General features: G+C 41.3%; 1 protein-coding gene across 3 annotated transcripts in view; it reads left to right on the top strand.

Moving 5' to 3' along the window:
• The window catches only part of ALG14 (ALG14 UDP-N-acetylglucosaminyltransferase subunit), a 114,487-nt gene that overhangs the window by 9,732 nt on the left and 88,050 nt on the right, over nt 1-16,705 (top strand). For all 3 annotated transcript variants that reach the window (XR_003942568.1, XM_030207285.1, XM_030207284.1), the window contains exon 2: nt 3,962-4,113. Coding sequence is in view for 2 of the 3 variants with exons in the window: in XM_030207285.1 (XP_030063145.1) it covers nt 3,962-4,113 (152 nt within the window). In the remaining variant the exon portion in view is untranslated. The remainder of the gene's footprint in view (nt 1-3,961; nt 4,114-16,705) is intronic.

Below are 16,705 nucleotides of genomic sequence, written 5' to 3'. Positions count from 1 at the left end.
TTCTGACAGGGATCTGTGTTGATCAAGAGGTAGATGCACTAAACGTTTTTCATCGTTAAATGAGCCCTCAGGGAAGAATTTCCTATCCTTTCCATGCACTTAAGCCTATTTTCCGACGACAGTAGCAGCTAACGAAAACGGAATGGAGATGAGCAATTAGTGTGAAAACCCCATTGAAACGACATGCACTAACCTTTTCCGATTGCCTTTACGCAGGAAAAAGGCAGGAAAACTAACGAGAGGTCTGGACGCTAGGCGAAGGCAGGCATCAGCTGATTCAGCGTTCTTCTTGCCCGTGCAGCGCCTTCGGACAGAGGAGAGAGGCGCTGCACGGGCCCGGTAAGAGGAAGGGGGGCCCGATGGAGGAGGGGAATGGCGGCGACGACCCCAAAAGGGGGCGGGGCGCGGACGGAGGATGTCGGGAGGCGGAGCTGAGGTGACAGAGTAGTGAGGAAGGGAGGGGGGCAGGGGCTGCTAGAATTTTGCTTTTTCGGGGTGGGGGGAGCGGCGGAAAGTGGGGAGCAGCGGGGGGGGGGGGGCAAGGCCGTCTGTACAGGACGCTCCTGATGAGCGCCCTTGCCCCCTCCCGACCCTTTTTTTTTATTTTTGTTTTTATTTGGGAGCCATGTGCTTGCGATTTGACTGTGTTGTGACTGTTTGTGGCATGCGCAGAGCAGCTATCATAACGCTTGGCTGCTCTGCGCATGATTTGGGGGCCGATTAACGATGTGTATTGTGATTCTTTGATACATTGTACGTTTCACTACCGATCTCAGCATGTGTGACTTTTTTTTTTGGTGCATTTTTCGTTATTTTAAAATCGTTAGGGACTTTAACGATTTAGATTTTTTTACGTTTGGTTGCTGCATCTGCCTCTTAGAGTATTCTTTTCCTTCCCTCTGGGTTAGCTGCTGCTGTGTGTGTGTGTGTGTGTGTGTGCCTAGCTCTGTAATCAGGGTCAGCTGCTCGTTTGTTTAGTGGGGGCTGGGCATTGCTCAGCCTCCAGGGCTCTGGGCTGAGTGAGAGCTTCTCCTTTGTTTGTTTGTTTTAAGGATTTCTCTTCCCAGTGTCCCTGCCTGCTGGCTCAGTGAGTTTAACCCTTTGTGTACCGTGTGTATTGTATTCCTGCCTCTGCCAGTGTGTTTGTTTGGATGGGCCCCACTCCCTCTCGGGAGGGGAAGCGGTTCTCTCTGATTGTTTGTTGATTTATGGCACTCTCTCTCTGCTGGCTCTACAAGCTTAACCCTTTGTGTTCTGGGTGCCTCTGTCTACAGTGGGGCTGAGGCAAAGGCTTTCCGCCTTCCTTTTGTGTTTGGTTCCTCTGGCTTCTGCCTGGGGCTCCTACCCTGGTGGGGGGGGGGTTGCTGTATTAGTTTCCCTGTCCTGCGCTAGTCCCCTGCGTGGGCGTGGCCCGCTCTGGTCCTTTGTTTCCCCCTCTGCCCTATTGCTGGTGTTCAGCGCGTGTCTGGCCTCTTGGGGCCCTCTGGGTTCTTTCACCCCTCCTTGTGTGTGATTGGGTTCCAGTTCAGCCGTGAGGCTCGCACGAGTGGCTCTGTCTGCGTGGGTTCCGGTTCGGCCGCGAGGCCTGCCTGTATGCCTATTTCCCTTCTTCCTGAGGGACTGTGGGGAGGGGTAGCTTAGGGGGTATTGTGTAGCTGGGGTGTGCGGTGGTGGGTCGGTCTCCCCTTGGCCTGGGTCGGCGCCCTGCTGGCCTCGGCCAGGGCCCAAGGGCTCACGACCAACCCAACGGATTACAATAGTGAGATGTGTACCTGGGATCTTTTATGTGAAGTTCACTGCATTGCCCTGTAGGGTGCCTCACTGCTCTGCTGGGATGTCTGTGTGGCTAGTCTGCTAAGAATGCAGGCCCACCCATACCTCCCAATGGCTTATTTTTGTGTATTTTTCACTTGGATGTCTAGTTTTTTTTTTGTTTTCGAAAATGGTCCAAAAAGATAGATGCACCAAGCACAAAAACATCTAGTAAATGGCCATTTTCAAAGTAAAAAGTTGGATGTTTTTCTGGTTTGAAAATGTCCCTGTTCACTACTGGATTTTTGGATGTTTTCTACAAAATGTCCAAAATCGGATTTAGACATATGGAAAATGCCCCTCTTACTGTCCCTTGTAGGCCGAACTTTATACACCCATCTTCGATGCATATAAAGGTGATGTAAAATCTTATAATACATCTCTTATAATTATGCATTTTCAACAATATTATCTCCTCCTCTCACACCCTCCAGAAATTCTGCCTCTGTATGGGGCCCTTTTACTAAGCCACGTAGGCGTCTATTCATGCCCAATGTATGCCAATTTGGATCTACCACCCGGCTACTGTGTGGCCCGGGTGCAGTGGTGTTCCTAGGGCGCCTGACACCCAGGGCGAATCGCCGATGCGCCCCGCCCCCCGGGTGCAGCGCCCCCCCCCCCCCGGAACAGCACGACGCCCCCCCCGGCGAAAGAACCCCCCCCGGGTGCACGCCGCTGGGGGGGGGGGGGGTGCCGTGCGCCTGCCAGCTCTTCGTTTTCATGCTCCCTCTGCCCCGGAACAGGAAGTAACCTGTTCCGGAGCAAAGAGAGCATGAAAACGAAGAGCCGACAGGTACGCGGCACCCCCCCCCCCCCCCCCCCAGCGGCATGCACCCGGGGCAGACTGCCCCCACCGCCCCCCCCTTGGTACGCCACTGCCCGGGTGGTAATTTCATTTTTTACACGCGTCCACTACATGTGCTGGAAAATTTCTGGCGCGCAGTGCTAAATGGACAGTAATCAGCAGTGTATGTGCACTGACAATTACCGTCCAGTTAACGTGTGAGACTTTACCACTAAGTCAATGGGAGGCAGTAAGGTCTCAGGCCAAAAATGGACATGCGCCAATTTTTTGTTGCCGCATGTCCATTTTTGGCCCCAAAAAAGGGTCTTTTTTTCAGGTGCACTGAAAAATGGAACTGCACGTGTCCAATACACGTGTCTACACCAGCGCAGGCCATTTTTCAGCACACCTTAGTAAAAGGACCCCTATATTCATCAGTAGTATCATGGTCCCACTTCTGAACAGTATAGAAAGGGTGCCTTCATATTTTTTTGTCATATATTCCTGATAGTGTTTTCCAATTAAACCTTTTAACACTCTCCTGTGGCCAGAATTGTTCAAAAATCTTTGTGTCCCAAATCCCTGGGTAGCAAATTAGGAGGGTTAGGGCGTGTCCAGAGAAAATAATGCAGACGGACAAAATGGGTAGGATGCAAAACTAAACATTTATTTACAGCAACAAGAATTCTCGGGCTTGGTTCTTCACAGCACCCGAGGCATACAATAGGGAAAACTCTGTTGAGTTTGGTAAACAGCAGTAAGCTGTCTCTGACAGCACTCTCAAACACAGTCTTCAGCTGCAGGATTACTGCGCCCCAAATACAGGCTTCAGTTGTTACCTTACTTGTCACGTCTGACTCCAGCCAGACCTCTAGTAACCCACAAAGCTTAAACAGCAACAAGTGCCTACCTCAGCTCGATCATAGCATTGGGATGTCTTCAGTCAGGGCATACACTGGGCCTCTGTTAACTATACCTGTCCACGGCCATCTCATCTGACTCTGGGCTCTTAACTATCCTCTGTGCATTGTGGGGCCACACCATCCTGTTCAGGCAGCCTACCCTACTCTACCCACAATGCACTATTCTCTGTCTAGCTCTGTACTAGGTTGAGTGCCCCCTGCTGTCAGGTAGCTCAACTGCAATTCTCAACCAGGGAATACCTAGGGACATCTGCACTGTCCCTCTCTGCCTCACAGCATACTACCAGGGATAGTTCTGGGAACCTATTTTACAAAATAAGATGCCTTTTAAAACTTGTTATGGATGTCCTGGTTTAAAATTATTACATTTGTGTTATTTTTCTCTGTAAGCAGTGAAATACTGAATGCATCTTGTTCTATAATCGTGCATATTTTTCTCTAGGTGGGCATACAACAGAAATCCTTAGATTGCTTGGGAGCTTGTCTCAATCTTATTCTCCTACACACTACATCATGGCTGATTCAGATAAGATGAGTGAAGACAAAATATGCTCATTTGAACGCTCAAGAGGAAAACAGTCTTCTAAGTTTCAGGTATGCGGGGGAACTTGAGCTGAACAGATTTTCTGCTGGTAAGATTATTCTGCACTTCAGAAACTTTTTTTAAAAATTTGTTTATTGCAGTCTTCTGGAAATAGACAAAGACACATTTGTCTATTTTCTAAACTGTTTTAACCCTAGGAAGCATGCTAAATGCCTGGTTTGGCATCCAGCAGATATTAAAACAACATTAATCCGTTGATGGTAAGGCAAACCCATGCAATGCAGCTATGATTCCTGTTTCCCCAATGCAGAACAGTCACAAAACAGAGGGAAAGCAGCATACAAAAGCAACCAAACAAACAGAAAAAGTAAACACTGGGCCTTCAGGAATGAGAAAAATGCAATCCTTTATTAATGATGAATACCCGACACGGGCCGTGTTTCGGCGTACAAACGCCTGCATCAGGGGTCTAATGTAAAAAATACATAAACATATATCATTAAAAATTATATATAATACAATAATGCAGAACCAACATCAAAATCAAAAATGCATATGCATGCTTACATAAACATACATACACATGTATATTATAAAAAAATTTTTAAAAACAAAACATAGTTATCATGGTTACAAGAATATACATATAAAGAATGATAAAACATAGTAACATATGATATAAAACATCATCATCATGACCTGAGAAATATTAACCAACAATCCATACATATATCGTCATATATCTATCTCCCCATTTACATGTACTTATTCACAAACTTAAAAAAACTTACTCATACATACATATACCTGCATACCATAATGTTATATTTCAAACTCATGTGTGCAGGTCTGTGAAGACCTTACCATCTGGGGTAAGTGTTGCAAAAAAAATGTGAGTGCAACAGGGGCTTATGAACTTATAGTGCACGCTTTCAAACACTCATACCATATAAGTAACTTTACTGATTACAGACTCTGCATAGAAAATAGAGCATAAAAGTAATGATAATAAATAAATAAACATCAAACCTTACCAAAAAACTCTTCTAGGTCAGCTAGTTAGCTAGTAGATAAAGATGATTAACAAACAGCTTATATTCCCTAATATAAAAAAAGGAACAGAGTTTTCAAAATTAATAAATACTTTCCAGATCCATAAATAACATTGAAACATCCTTCAAAATTGATCACTATTTGTCAAATTCATAAAAAAACATTCCCATGCATCCACATACAATAAATGAGCAATCGGGTAAAATAAATATCTGTTTTAAACCACTTAACAGTCGAAAAAAACCAACAGTCCGACATCACCTGAAGCAATATTAGCACAGAATCTATCATCCTAAAATATCTTGTCAAAGGAGAACTTAAAATCTTACCCGCTGTTCGGGCAGCCCGTTTATGGGACGCCTACAGTCGCGTCAACCACCAAAGATTGAAAGCATGCGCAGCACAACATTTGAAAAAGACATCACGGGGTATATTCTAATATTTAAAACAACTCCACATTTATGAATCATAAGTGCAATAAAATTAGATATTATCCCCCAAAACAAAGATTCATTCACGTCATATCCTAAGTATCGTACGTCAGACAAATTACTGATCGTGGGAATATGTGAAAGTCCAAACGGATATCTATGTGCGCTGCGTAAAGGATGATAAATAACTGAAATGGTACGAGTCATAAAATTATATTATCTTTTCCTTAAAGAAACCGATAATCTTACCCGGTGTTTGAACAGCTCATAGATAAAACGCCTTCAGCCGCATAAACCGCCAAAAGTTAAAGCATGCGCAAAGCTATGTTTAAATGGACGGAGGGAGGAGGAAGTGAAGTGACGTAATGGGGCTATTAGATTGTAAGCTCTTTGAGCAGGGACTGTCTTTCTTCTATGTTTGTACAGCGCTGCGTATGCCTTGTAGCGCTATAGAAATGCTAAATAGTAGTAGTAGTAGTAGTAGGGGCTAGTCCGAATATTTAAAGTGATATAACATTCGCATGTTGTAGGCACAGACAAATGATGTATATATATACATCAATATACCAAATCCCTCCATTCACATCTAATCCTTAAAATTAAACAAAATTATACTTCTCAAATGTCTGAAAAGCCCCAATAAATGCTGCATATACTGCATAAAAAAACCTAAAATGGTTTCACACATAATGAAATACATAGGAACATTTTGCGTAGTTTTACTTAAAATTACAGTATCTGGTATCATAACTCCATATTATTATACCTATCCCTTCAAATCAAGTCACTTAAATTCCTTAAAAAGCATACAATCATAATATAAACAAATATAATAACACGTACTTGAATTACATATTGGTCATAACCAAAAAAACTCCTGAACATATAGAGAAATATATAAAGAAACTGAAAAAATATATGTATAAAAAAATAGATATATAAAAAATATATATAAATACTGTAAGTAGACTTGATGATAACTACTGATATTCACAAACGACAAAAAATAAAACACAAAAAGAAAAAAGAGAAAGAAGCCCAGAAAAAAAGAGACCAGTCCAAATGGGTTCAACCACAGAGCACAAAGACCCTTAGGTAATAGATGAGTCAATCTTCCCTTCCTTTAGGATTTGTGAATAATTCAATTATGGAGCTCCTTACAAAAACACAGATAGATCCATTTCAGAGTTGAGACCAGCAGGAAAGACCGTATTCAGTTCAAAAATAAAGCGTTGTTCTTGCTGCAGCAGTATCTTATCAATATCAGAACCCCGCCATGATGCCTTGATGACCTTGAGTACCAAAAACTTCAGATCAGTAAAGTCATGTGCACAATCAACACAATGTTGGACCAAAGGTGCCGTGATGTTCTTCCTCTTGATATTACTCCTGTGCTCAATCATCCTTAATTTGAGTTTCCTAATGGTCTTCCCTATATAAATCAAGTTACATGTACAGATGATGAGATAAACGACGCCCTCTGTATTACAGTTTGAAGAGTGCCTCAGATGGTACTGTTTACCTGTCTGTGGATGAATAAATGTGGATGTGGTCAAGCTATATTGGCATACAGAGCATGACCCACACGGTTGATGTCCCGTGTGTGGGGGTGAATCTAAGGGTCTCACTGGTAAGGCTGATGGTGCCACAATCTCCTTGATATTTCTGCCTCGTGTATGGGCTATTGTGAGCCATTTGTTCTGAAAGCAGGGGTGGCCCTCCAGAAAATGCCAATGTCTCCTCAAAATTTTCTTGATGTCATATGAATAATTAGAAAACCTTAAACCACAAACCAAATCTGGTACAGCACGTTCCCTTTGTCCAACAAGTAAGTCCTTTCTGTTTGTCGCTACTGCTCTCTCGATTCCCTTCCGAACACAAGCTTCAGGATAACCCCTCTCTATGAACCTCTTGGCCATAGGTTCTGTGTTGCATTTAAAATCTGACAGATCGCTGCATACCCTTCGCAGTCGTAAAAACTGGGAGGTAGGAAGATTCTCTTTCAGATTTCTATCATGATAGCTCTGAAAATGGAGGTAGTTATTCTTATCTGTGGGCTTTCTATAAATAGTTGTGCGAAATCTACCTGCATCCTTTTGGATCATGATGTCCAAAAAAGGAATTGCACTGAGATCAAAGTGCATAGTAAACTTTAAATTGACATCCAAACCATTCAGCCATCCATAGAATTCATGAAGTCTATCAGTTGTTCCCCTCCATAGTACCAGGATATCGTCGATATACCTCTTCCAAAGCCGTACTTCCTCCTTGTACGGGTGTATTTCCAAAAATTTCTTTTCAAAGAATGCCACATACAGGATAGCAATGTCTGGAGCCATGCTGGCCCCCATTGCGGTCCCTTTGATCTGTTTGAAAAATTTTCCTTGAAAAGCAAAGAAGTTGTTCCGAAGGGCTATGGATGCTAATTCAATGATAAATGCAGTTGGTACTCTTGTATTCTGTCCCCGCTCATTCAGGACGTCAGTAATTATTTGAATAGCCTCAACCTGTGGAATATTAGTGTATAATGATTCCAAATCAAAAGTTACCAAGATAATATCTGACATGTCTTCATCAATATCCTCCAATAGATTGATGGCATGTGAGGAATCTCTAATATAGGATTTCACTGACGGTATCAGAGGCTTAAGGAAGGAATCAACAAAGGCAGATAAAGGTTCCAAAATTGAACCTATTCCAGAGACAATAGGCCTACCTGGGGGGTTCTCCAAAGTTTTATGGATTTTTGGAAGAATGTAGATAACAGGTGTAATCGGAACCTGTGTTATCAGAAAGTCCTTTTCTTTAGATGTAAGAAAACCTGAGTCAAAGCCAAAGTTGACCCAGAAATTAATCTCCTTCCTGATATCTTCTGTAGGATCTGCCTCCAATAGACAATAAAATTCGTTCTTAGAGAGTTGTCTCTCAATTTCTGCAATATATTTGGCTGTATCCATGTAATTCAAGTACGTGTTATTATATTTGTTTATATTATGATTGTATGCTTTTTAAGGAATTTAAGTGACTTGATTTGAAGGGATAGGTATAATAATATGGAGTTATGATACCAGATACTGTAATTTTAAGTAAAACTACGCAAAATGTTCCTATGTATTTCATTATGTGTGAAACCATTTTAGGTTTTTTTATGCAGTATATGCAGCATTTATTGGGGCTTTTCAGACATTTGAGAAGTATAATTTTGTTTAATTTTAAGGATTAGATGTGAATGGAGGGATTTGGTATATTGATGTATATATATACATCATTTGTCTGTGCCTACAACATGCGAATGTTATATCACTTTAAATATTCGGACTAGCCCCATTACGTCACTTCACTTCCTCCTCCCTCCGTCCATTTAAACATAGCTTTGCGCATGCTTTAACTTTTGGCGGTTTATGCGGCTGAAGGCGTTTTATCTATGAGCTGTTCAAACACCGGGTAAGATTATCGGTTTCTTTAAGGAAAAGATAATATAATTTTATGACTCGTACCATTTCAGTTATTTATCATCCTTTACGCAGCGCACATAGATATCCGTTTGGACTTTCACATATTCCCACGATCAGTAATTTGTCTGACGTACGATACTTAGGATATGACGTGAATGAATCTTTGTTTTGGGGGATAATATCTAATTTTATTGCACTTATGATTCATAAATGTGGAGTTGTTTTAAATATTAGAATATACCCCGTGATGTCTTTTTCAAATGTTGTGCTGCGCATGCTTTCAATCTTTGGTGGTTGACGCGACTGTAGGCGTCCCATAAACGGGCTGCCCGAACAGCGGGTAAGATTTTAAGTTCTCCTTTGACAAGATATTTTAGGATGATAGATTCTGTGCTAATATTGCTTCAGGTGATGTCGGACTGTTGGTTTTTTTCGACTGTTAAGTGGTTTAAAACAGATATTTATTTTACCCGATTGCTCATTTATTGTATGTGGATGCATGGGAATGTTTTTTTATGAATTTGACAAATAGTGATCAATTTTGAAGGATGTTTCAATGTTATTTATGGATCTGGAAAGTATTTATTAATTTTGAAAACTCTGTTCCTTTTTTTATATTAGGGAATATAAGCTGTTTGTTAATCATCTTTATCTACTAGCTAACTAGCTGACCTAGAAGAGTTTTTTGGTAAGGTTTGATGTTTATTTATTTATTATCATTACTTTTATGCTCTATTTTCTATGCAGAGTCTGTAATCAGTAAAGTTACTTATATGGTATGAGTGTTTGAAAGCGTGCACTATAAGTTCATAAGCCCCTGTTGCACTCACATTTTTTTTGCAACACTTACCCCAGATGGTAAGGTCTTCACAGACCTGCACACATGAGTTTGAAATATAACATTATGGTATGCAGGTATATGTATGTATGAGTAAGTTTTTTTAAGTTTGTGAATAAGTACATGTAAATGGGGAGATAGATATATGACGATATATGTATGGATTGTTGGTTAATATTTCTCAGGTCATGATGATGATGTTTTATATCATATGTTACTATGTTTTATCATTCTTTATATGTATATTCTTGTAACCATGATAACTATGTTTTGTTTTTAAAAATTTTTTTATAATATACATGTGTATGTATGTTTATGTAAGCATGCATATGCATTTTTGATTTTGATGTTGGTTCTGCATTATTGTATTATATATAATTTTTAATGATATATGTTTATGTATTTTTTACATTAGACCCCTGATGCAGGCGTTTGTACGCCGAAACACGGCCCGTGTCGGGTATTCATCATTAATAAAGGATTGCATTTTTCTCATTCCTGAAGGCCCAGTGTTTACTTTTTCTGTTTGTTCCCCAATGCAGAAAACATGTTGATGAGCCACACTGCATGCAAATGAACGCAGAGCAACTCTTTAGTGATACAATGGTTTGGCACAAATTATATTAACACTTTACTAACTCTGGGGTAACTAAATGTTCTGGTTTCAATGTTGAACTAACTTCAAAATCAGGAAACCGTTTTGAAACTACAAATAATTTTTTCTATTTTTTAATATGCTGTGCTGGTGAATATCTTTACATGATAAATAATGAGTGCTCAGTAAAATACAAGTTGCTCAGGCTGGTCTACTGAGTAGCAACAAGTAGAATCCAACATCATGGCACTCAGCCCTGCCTACCACCCATAAGTAGTTCCTGACAAAAGTCCTTCATTACCTCTGTAATCATAATGAAAAATACATCTCTGATAACGATAACTGATACTTAGCTTGGGGCTGGATTCACTTGCGTCTTTTGACCCACAGTCGGGTTCACCTCAGTAGAGCAGCGATCTGTTGAAGAGTGATGGTGCTTGTGGTGAAGGTGAAAGTAAAAACACACAAAAAGTTCCTCTTATCAATTTATAACCATGTGGTTCTCTCACGTTCCCTCTCGTTTACGTTCTCAACACAACGTGTGTTTCACTATTCTTAGTGTCTTCAGGAGAACGTAGTTGTACCGGAGGTAAAGAAGGACTTTCGTCAGGAACTACTTATGGGTGGTAGGCAGGGCTGAGTGCCATGATGTTGGATTCTACTTGTTGCTACTCAGTAGACCAGCCTGAGCAACTTGTATTTTACTGAGCACTCATTATTTATCATTTAAAGATATTCACCAGCACAGCATATTAAAAAATAGAAACAAATTGTATTAAGCCGTTTGATTTGCAGCAACCCACTAGCCAATGCAAAATGTTAACTATACCAGTCCATGGCCATCTCATCTGACTCTGACTCCCAGTTTCCCCACTAATTAAGTGATAGTGCTCAGAGCCCACATTTCAGCTTCAGGGTCCCCTGCCCCAGACCACCTTGAGCAATTGATAGGTCTCTGAGCCCCAACTGTCTTTGTAGAAGAGTGAATCAGGTTAGCTGTCTTGGAATGAACAAGGTAAAATGACTGAGATCTCTTCTGCCTCCTACTGACTTGGCCAGCATAGAATGGGATAGGCAGGGCGTGGGGGTGACATTTTGACTTGGAGCTCCTTCTTCAACTTCTGGACCCCTTTGGTCATTGGGGAGGATGCGATTGGCCTTACATTGCTGTGGCCAGTAGAACAGTCCTGCTACATGCTTGTCATGAAACCGCTTTTAATATGGTAATCATTTACCCCATAATTCTGTAAACATTTGCGCACAATTTTGTGCTCAGTGTGCAAAGTTGCATGTACAAGTTATATAATAATGTCAGTTGCATGTGGAACTTAATTTAATAATTAGCTGCAAATCGGTGTCCACAACCAATTATTGGCTATAAATGGTGTTAATTGGTTCTAATTAGCAGTTACATGTGTAACTGTCCTTAGTCAGGATTCTGTAAATTGCGCACACAAAATCCATAGATTGCAAGTTCAAGAGGAGTGTGGACTTGGGAGGGGCATAAGAGTATGTTCTAGAATACTAGCAATTAGATGCTTAACTGCCTATGTTTAGGCATGAGAATTTCCACCAGACATTGAGTTAGCGTAAGTGCTCATGCCTAAAGTTCAGAAATGCTCCCTGTTCCACGCGCAGGTCCCAAGAGACAGAGCTCTGGAGTCTCAATGCGTGGATGAGGTGATGGTGCAGGGAGGAGGGTTTTAGATTTGTTAGGAACTAGGCAACATTCTGGGGAAGAGGGGGCCTATTCCGAAAGGATGGGCTCCATTTTAACCAGGGTGGGACCAGGCTGCTGGCATCGGCATTTAAAAAGCAGCTTTTAAACTAGAAACTAGGGGAGGGTCGACAGTCGCTCAAAAGTGCATGATTCAAAGATATCACCAAAACAAGGAAGATAGGGCATCCCAATTGTGAGGTTGCAATAGAGACCATAGTAGATCAGATGTCTTTAAATAAAAAGCAGACAGACTGCACATTATCACTGTCAACTGCTCAGCAAGATGTAAATAGGAATAACAAACATAGTTTGAAATGTCTATATGCAAATGCTAGAAGCCTAAAAAATAGATGGGAGAACATATTGTACTAACCAAAAAAATAGATATAATAGGCATTTCTGAGACCTGATGGAAGGAGGATAGCCAGTGGGACACTGTCTACCGAGTGATAGGGTAGATCAAATTGGTAGAGGGGTAGCATCATATGTTAAGGAGGGCCTTGAATCGAATAGACTAAAAATTCTGCAGGACATTAAACACATCTTGGAATCCCTGAGGATCGAAATATCATGTATAAAGGGGAAAAGGATAGTGATAGGAGTGTACTACCGTCCACCTGGCCAGGTTGAACAGACAGATGTAGAAATGTTATCAAAAATTAGGGAGGCTAACAAACTGGGGAACACAATAATAATGGTTGATTTTGATTACCTTGATATTGACTGGGTAAATGTAACATCAGGGCATGCTAGAGTGGTAAATTTCCTTGATGAAATCGAGGACTACTTTATGGAGCAACTGGTTCAGGAGCCAATAAGCAGAGGAACAATTTTAGTCCATAAGCCATTATTAAGATGGACTTGGGAAAATCCACTGCTTATTTCTAGGCTAAGTAGTTTAAAATGCATTGTACTGTTTTAGGATCTTGCCAGGTACTTGTGACCTGGATTGGCCACTGTTGGAAACAGGATACTGGGCTTGATGGACCTTCGGTCTGTCCCACTATGGCAATTCTTATGTTCTTATGTAAAATTAGGTGCGTATCTTCAGATTTGCACTAGTATTCTGTAATGGCAATGGTACGCACAACTGCTGATATAGAATTTGTGCTTAGCATGCATCATCTTGGGTCATATTTTTAGGCGATCTATACAGAACGACTCCCTTAATGGATTAAGAGGAATGTTTACCAAGCTGTAGTGGATTTTACCATGCAGTAGCTATTAGCATAGAACTGTGCTATTGACTGCCGAAAGCCGAAACCAGCCAGCATGGTAAAAATCCCATTTTAGCTGCTTAGGGTGGGTAGGGAGGAATCCAGGCAGAACGTGGGTGGAGAAGAAGTTTGGCCAGCACTGACCAGTTAACACACAGGTCGGTGCCATGTTCTAACTGTCATGCCTTAGTCATGCTTATGCAGCTGCACTCTTTTACAAAGGCGCTAGCGTTTTTAGCGTGCGCTAAAAATAAACATGTGCTAAATGCTAGAGATGCCCATATATTCCTATGGGTGTCTCTAGGGTTTAGCGTGCACTAATCAGCGCACGCTAAAAATGCTACCGCACCTTTGTAAAAGACCCCCTTATTGTGGTGTTAAATGCTACGGGCAGTCCAGTAGTGCAACCACAACTCCAGTAGTGCAAGGGAAATGCACTGTCGCCCCAGCAATTCCTGGTAAGTCTAGTGTACAGGGCTGAATCATGGGTTCAAAATTACATCTCTGACACCTAGTAGTGGAAGAAGGGTTGGGGCGGTGTTTTGAAGAGGAGCTTGCTTATGGGAAGGGGCTTGGGTCAGGGGATACCAGAATTGGTTGAGGGTTGATGATCTTGGGGGGGGGGACTTCTGATCAGGGGAGACGTGTGGGGGAATGTTTGCTATTTGGGGGTTCAGTTGCACTGTGGGAGCGTCTGCATTTCAGGGAATTTTAATAGAAGGCCCCATGTTCCGTGCTCCAGCAGATAGTCTGGATGCTGCTGCGCTGTGTGCCAATCTCTTGGATCGCGGACTCATGTGGTAGGTGTCTGCCCCATGTGGTACATGCAGGGCAGATGCTAGTCATGCCCTCTGTCTTTATTGTATATGTTTTGCACCTTCCACACCATCCCCTGGATTCTATATATGGCGACTAAATTTGCGTGCACAAATCAATTAATGAGCCAATCAGTGCCAATAATTGGCTGCTAACCAATTATCGGCCAACTGGGATTTATGCACACATCGTATTCTATAACAATGCATGTGGAAATCTTATAGCATGTAAATTCAAGGGGGCACTCACAGAATTTATGCACATTATTACAGAATAGACCCGATTGGTCACTGGCATTTATGTCTGCTTTCAGCAGGCGTAATTGCCGGCGCCTTAAGTTAGGCGCTGTGTATGCGCTTAGATGCTGTTCTGAAAAGGGTGCAGATCCTTTATAGAATAGTGCTCAGTGCTTAAATTTTTTGTCACCAATTTCTCAGCGCCATTTATAGAATCTAGTCCAGTGGTGGAGGTGGTGGAGTCGAGGACTGTTCTAGAATTTAAAAAGGCATGGGATAAGCATGTGGGATCGCTTAGGAGCAGGAAGAATTAGGGGTTACAGAGGATGGGCAGACTGGATGGGTCATATGGCCTTTATCTGCCGTCATGTTTCTATGTTTCTAAGTGCAAAAACCTACCTCGCTTTAGTAAATGGGCCTCTAAATGTGCCAGAATAACATGAATTATCATCTAATATAATAACTTTCAGTATTATGTTTAATGTGTAGCATTGCAAAAAATATAATGTGGGTCTCATTGCCCAAAATAGGGCTGACAATGCGTACTGTACGTTGCTGAGCACTAGCAAGCAGTGCATGTTATTTTGGACCACTAGTAAACAATCTTCTGTGTGTTTAGTCCTTCTGTGTGTTTAGTCCTGAAGAAATTGTGGTGGTTTGACATTGATTAAAATTGTCCACCAGGTGGCACTCCAGGCTAGGAGTATAGAATTATTTATAACCGAACACCAGAATTCCCAGCAAAAAACTTTTGCATGCTTATAGGATTTATAAATACAGTAATATAATTTCTGTAGTTGCTATAACTGTATACTCTTCTAATTTATAGTATTGTTCCATTCATGGAGGGATTTTTTTCTTTCTTTCCTTCTGTGTTATGGATGTTACATATGATTTATTATTTATTTGTATGTTTTTTAGTTAATTCAAATGGCTGGCTTAACAGCTCTACCTCCGACGCAGCCTTTTTGGGCGAAATGTGGCCATGTTGGGTGTTTGTTTTAATAAAATTGTCCACTTCCACACCTGTTGGTCTGCTTCTTGTTGTTTGCTGCTTTGCCTGCTTGCAAATCATGGCCTCTTTTGAGTGCTTGCTATTTTTAGGACATAGACCGTAGACATTTGCCTGGTACTGGCCTTACTTCCCAACTACTGGAGTTGCAGTCTAAGCACCATTCCACTCCTGCCTACCATAATACATCAACAGCCATGAGGTCATTTAAGTTTTGTTCCGATTCCATTTTCTTTCCATATATGGATCCTCCGTGTTTATTCCATGCATTTTTTAATTCTATTACAATTTTTGTTTTCACCACCTCCCCTGGGAGGGCATTCCAGGAATCCATCCACCACCCTCTCCGTGAAAAAATACTTCCTGATGTTACTCCTAAGTCAACCACCCTGTAACCTCAATTCATGTCCTCTAGTTCTATCACTTCCCCGTCTCTGGAAAAGATTTGTTTCTATATTTGTTTGTGAAAGATCATTGCTAGCATTCAATAATTGTTTTGCCAGTAGCAGCAAATTTTAGTTAAGTGCTTTTTCTATTTGAGTTTTCTGTTTTTCTTTTCTTTTTTTTTTTTTGTAATAAAATTTTATTGAATACTCCAAAATACTCCAACACTGGCATAGTGCAAACAATATACGTAGAAATTTCTGTTAGAATGGATCAGCAATGGACAGAACAAACGATAGAGTATCAAAATTTTCAATAATGAGCTTCACCCTTTACCATTCTTCAGAAAAAAAAAAGGGGGGGGGAGAAAATCTGCAGAATCAGATTTTCAAGAGTCTGTTCCTAGCAACATGAGTGAGTGAACCCTAAAAAGGTTCCCAAAGGTGGCAAAATGACTCCCCCTGAACAGAGTCCAAATCAGTAAAACAATGGCACCCCATACACACAATTCGGATGACAACCAAAAGAACAATATCATTTCTTCCAGAAGAGTGTTGATCTCTGCAAAAATCCAATCATCTCCTTCGGCATCGGCACCAAATGTTTGAAGATATCGAAGAGCATATGTGAATTTGCCACAAGGAGGACACGTGTGCACATGCAGTTGTCCAGAAGCAGTATACCTGATGACAGTACCAAAACATACGGTGGCTGCTGACTGTGAGCATTTAGGACAGGTATCATCCAGTTGCAAAGTTGACATATGCTCTGTGTGGAGATACATAGAGATGCAGCAACATGCCCATCAATCCTGTTACTACAGAAGGCTGCAGGGGCAGAGCCAGTGGTTTCTGGGTGTTAAGAACAAAGCCCGAATAGAAACTA

The sequence above is a fragment of the Microcaecilia unicolor genome, chromosome 6 (genome assembly GCF_901765095.1).
Source record: "Microcaecilia unicolor chromosome 6, aMicUni1.1, whole genome shotgun sequence".
NCBI lineage: Eukaryota > Metazoa > Chordata > Amphibia > Gymnophiona > Siphonopidae > Microcaecilia > Microcaecilia unicolor.
Note: the sequence above shows the minus strand (reverse complement) of the source record. Positions and strands in the feature narration are given on the sequence as shown.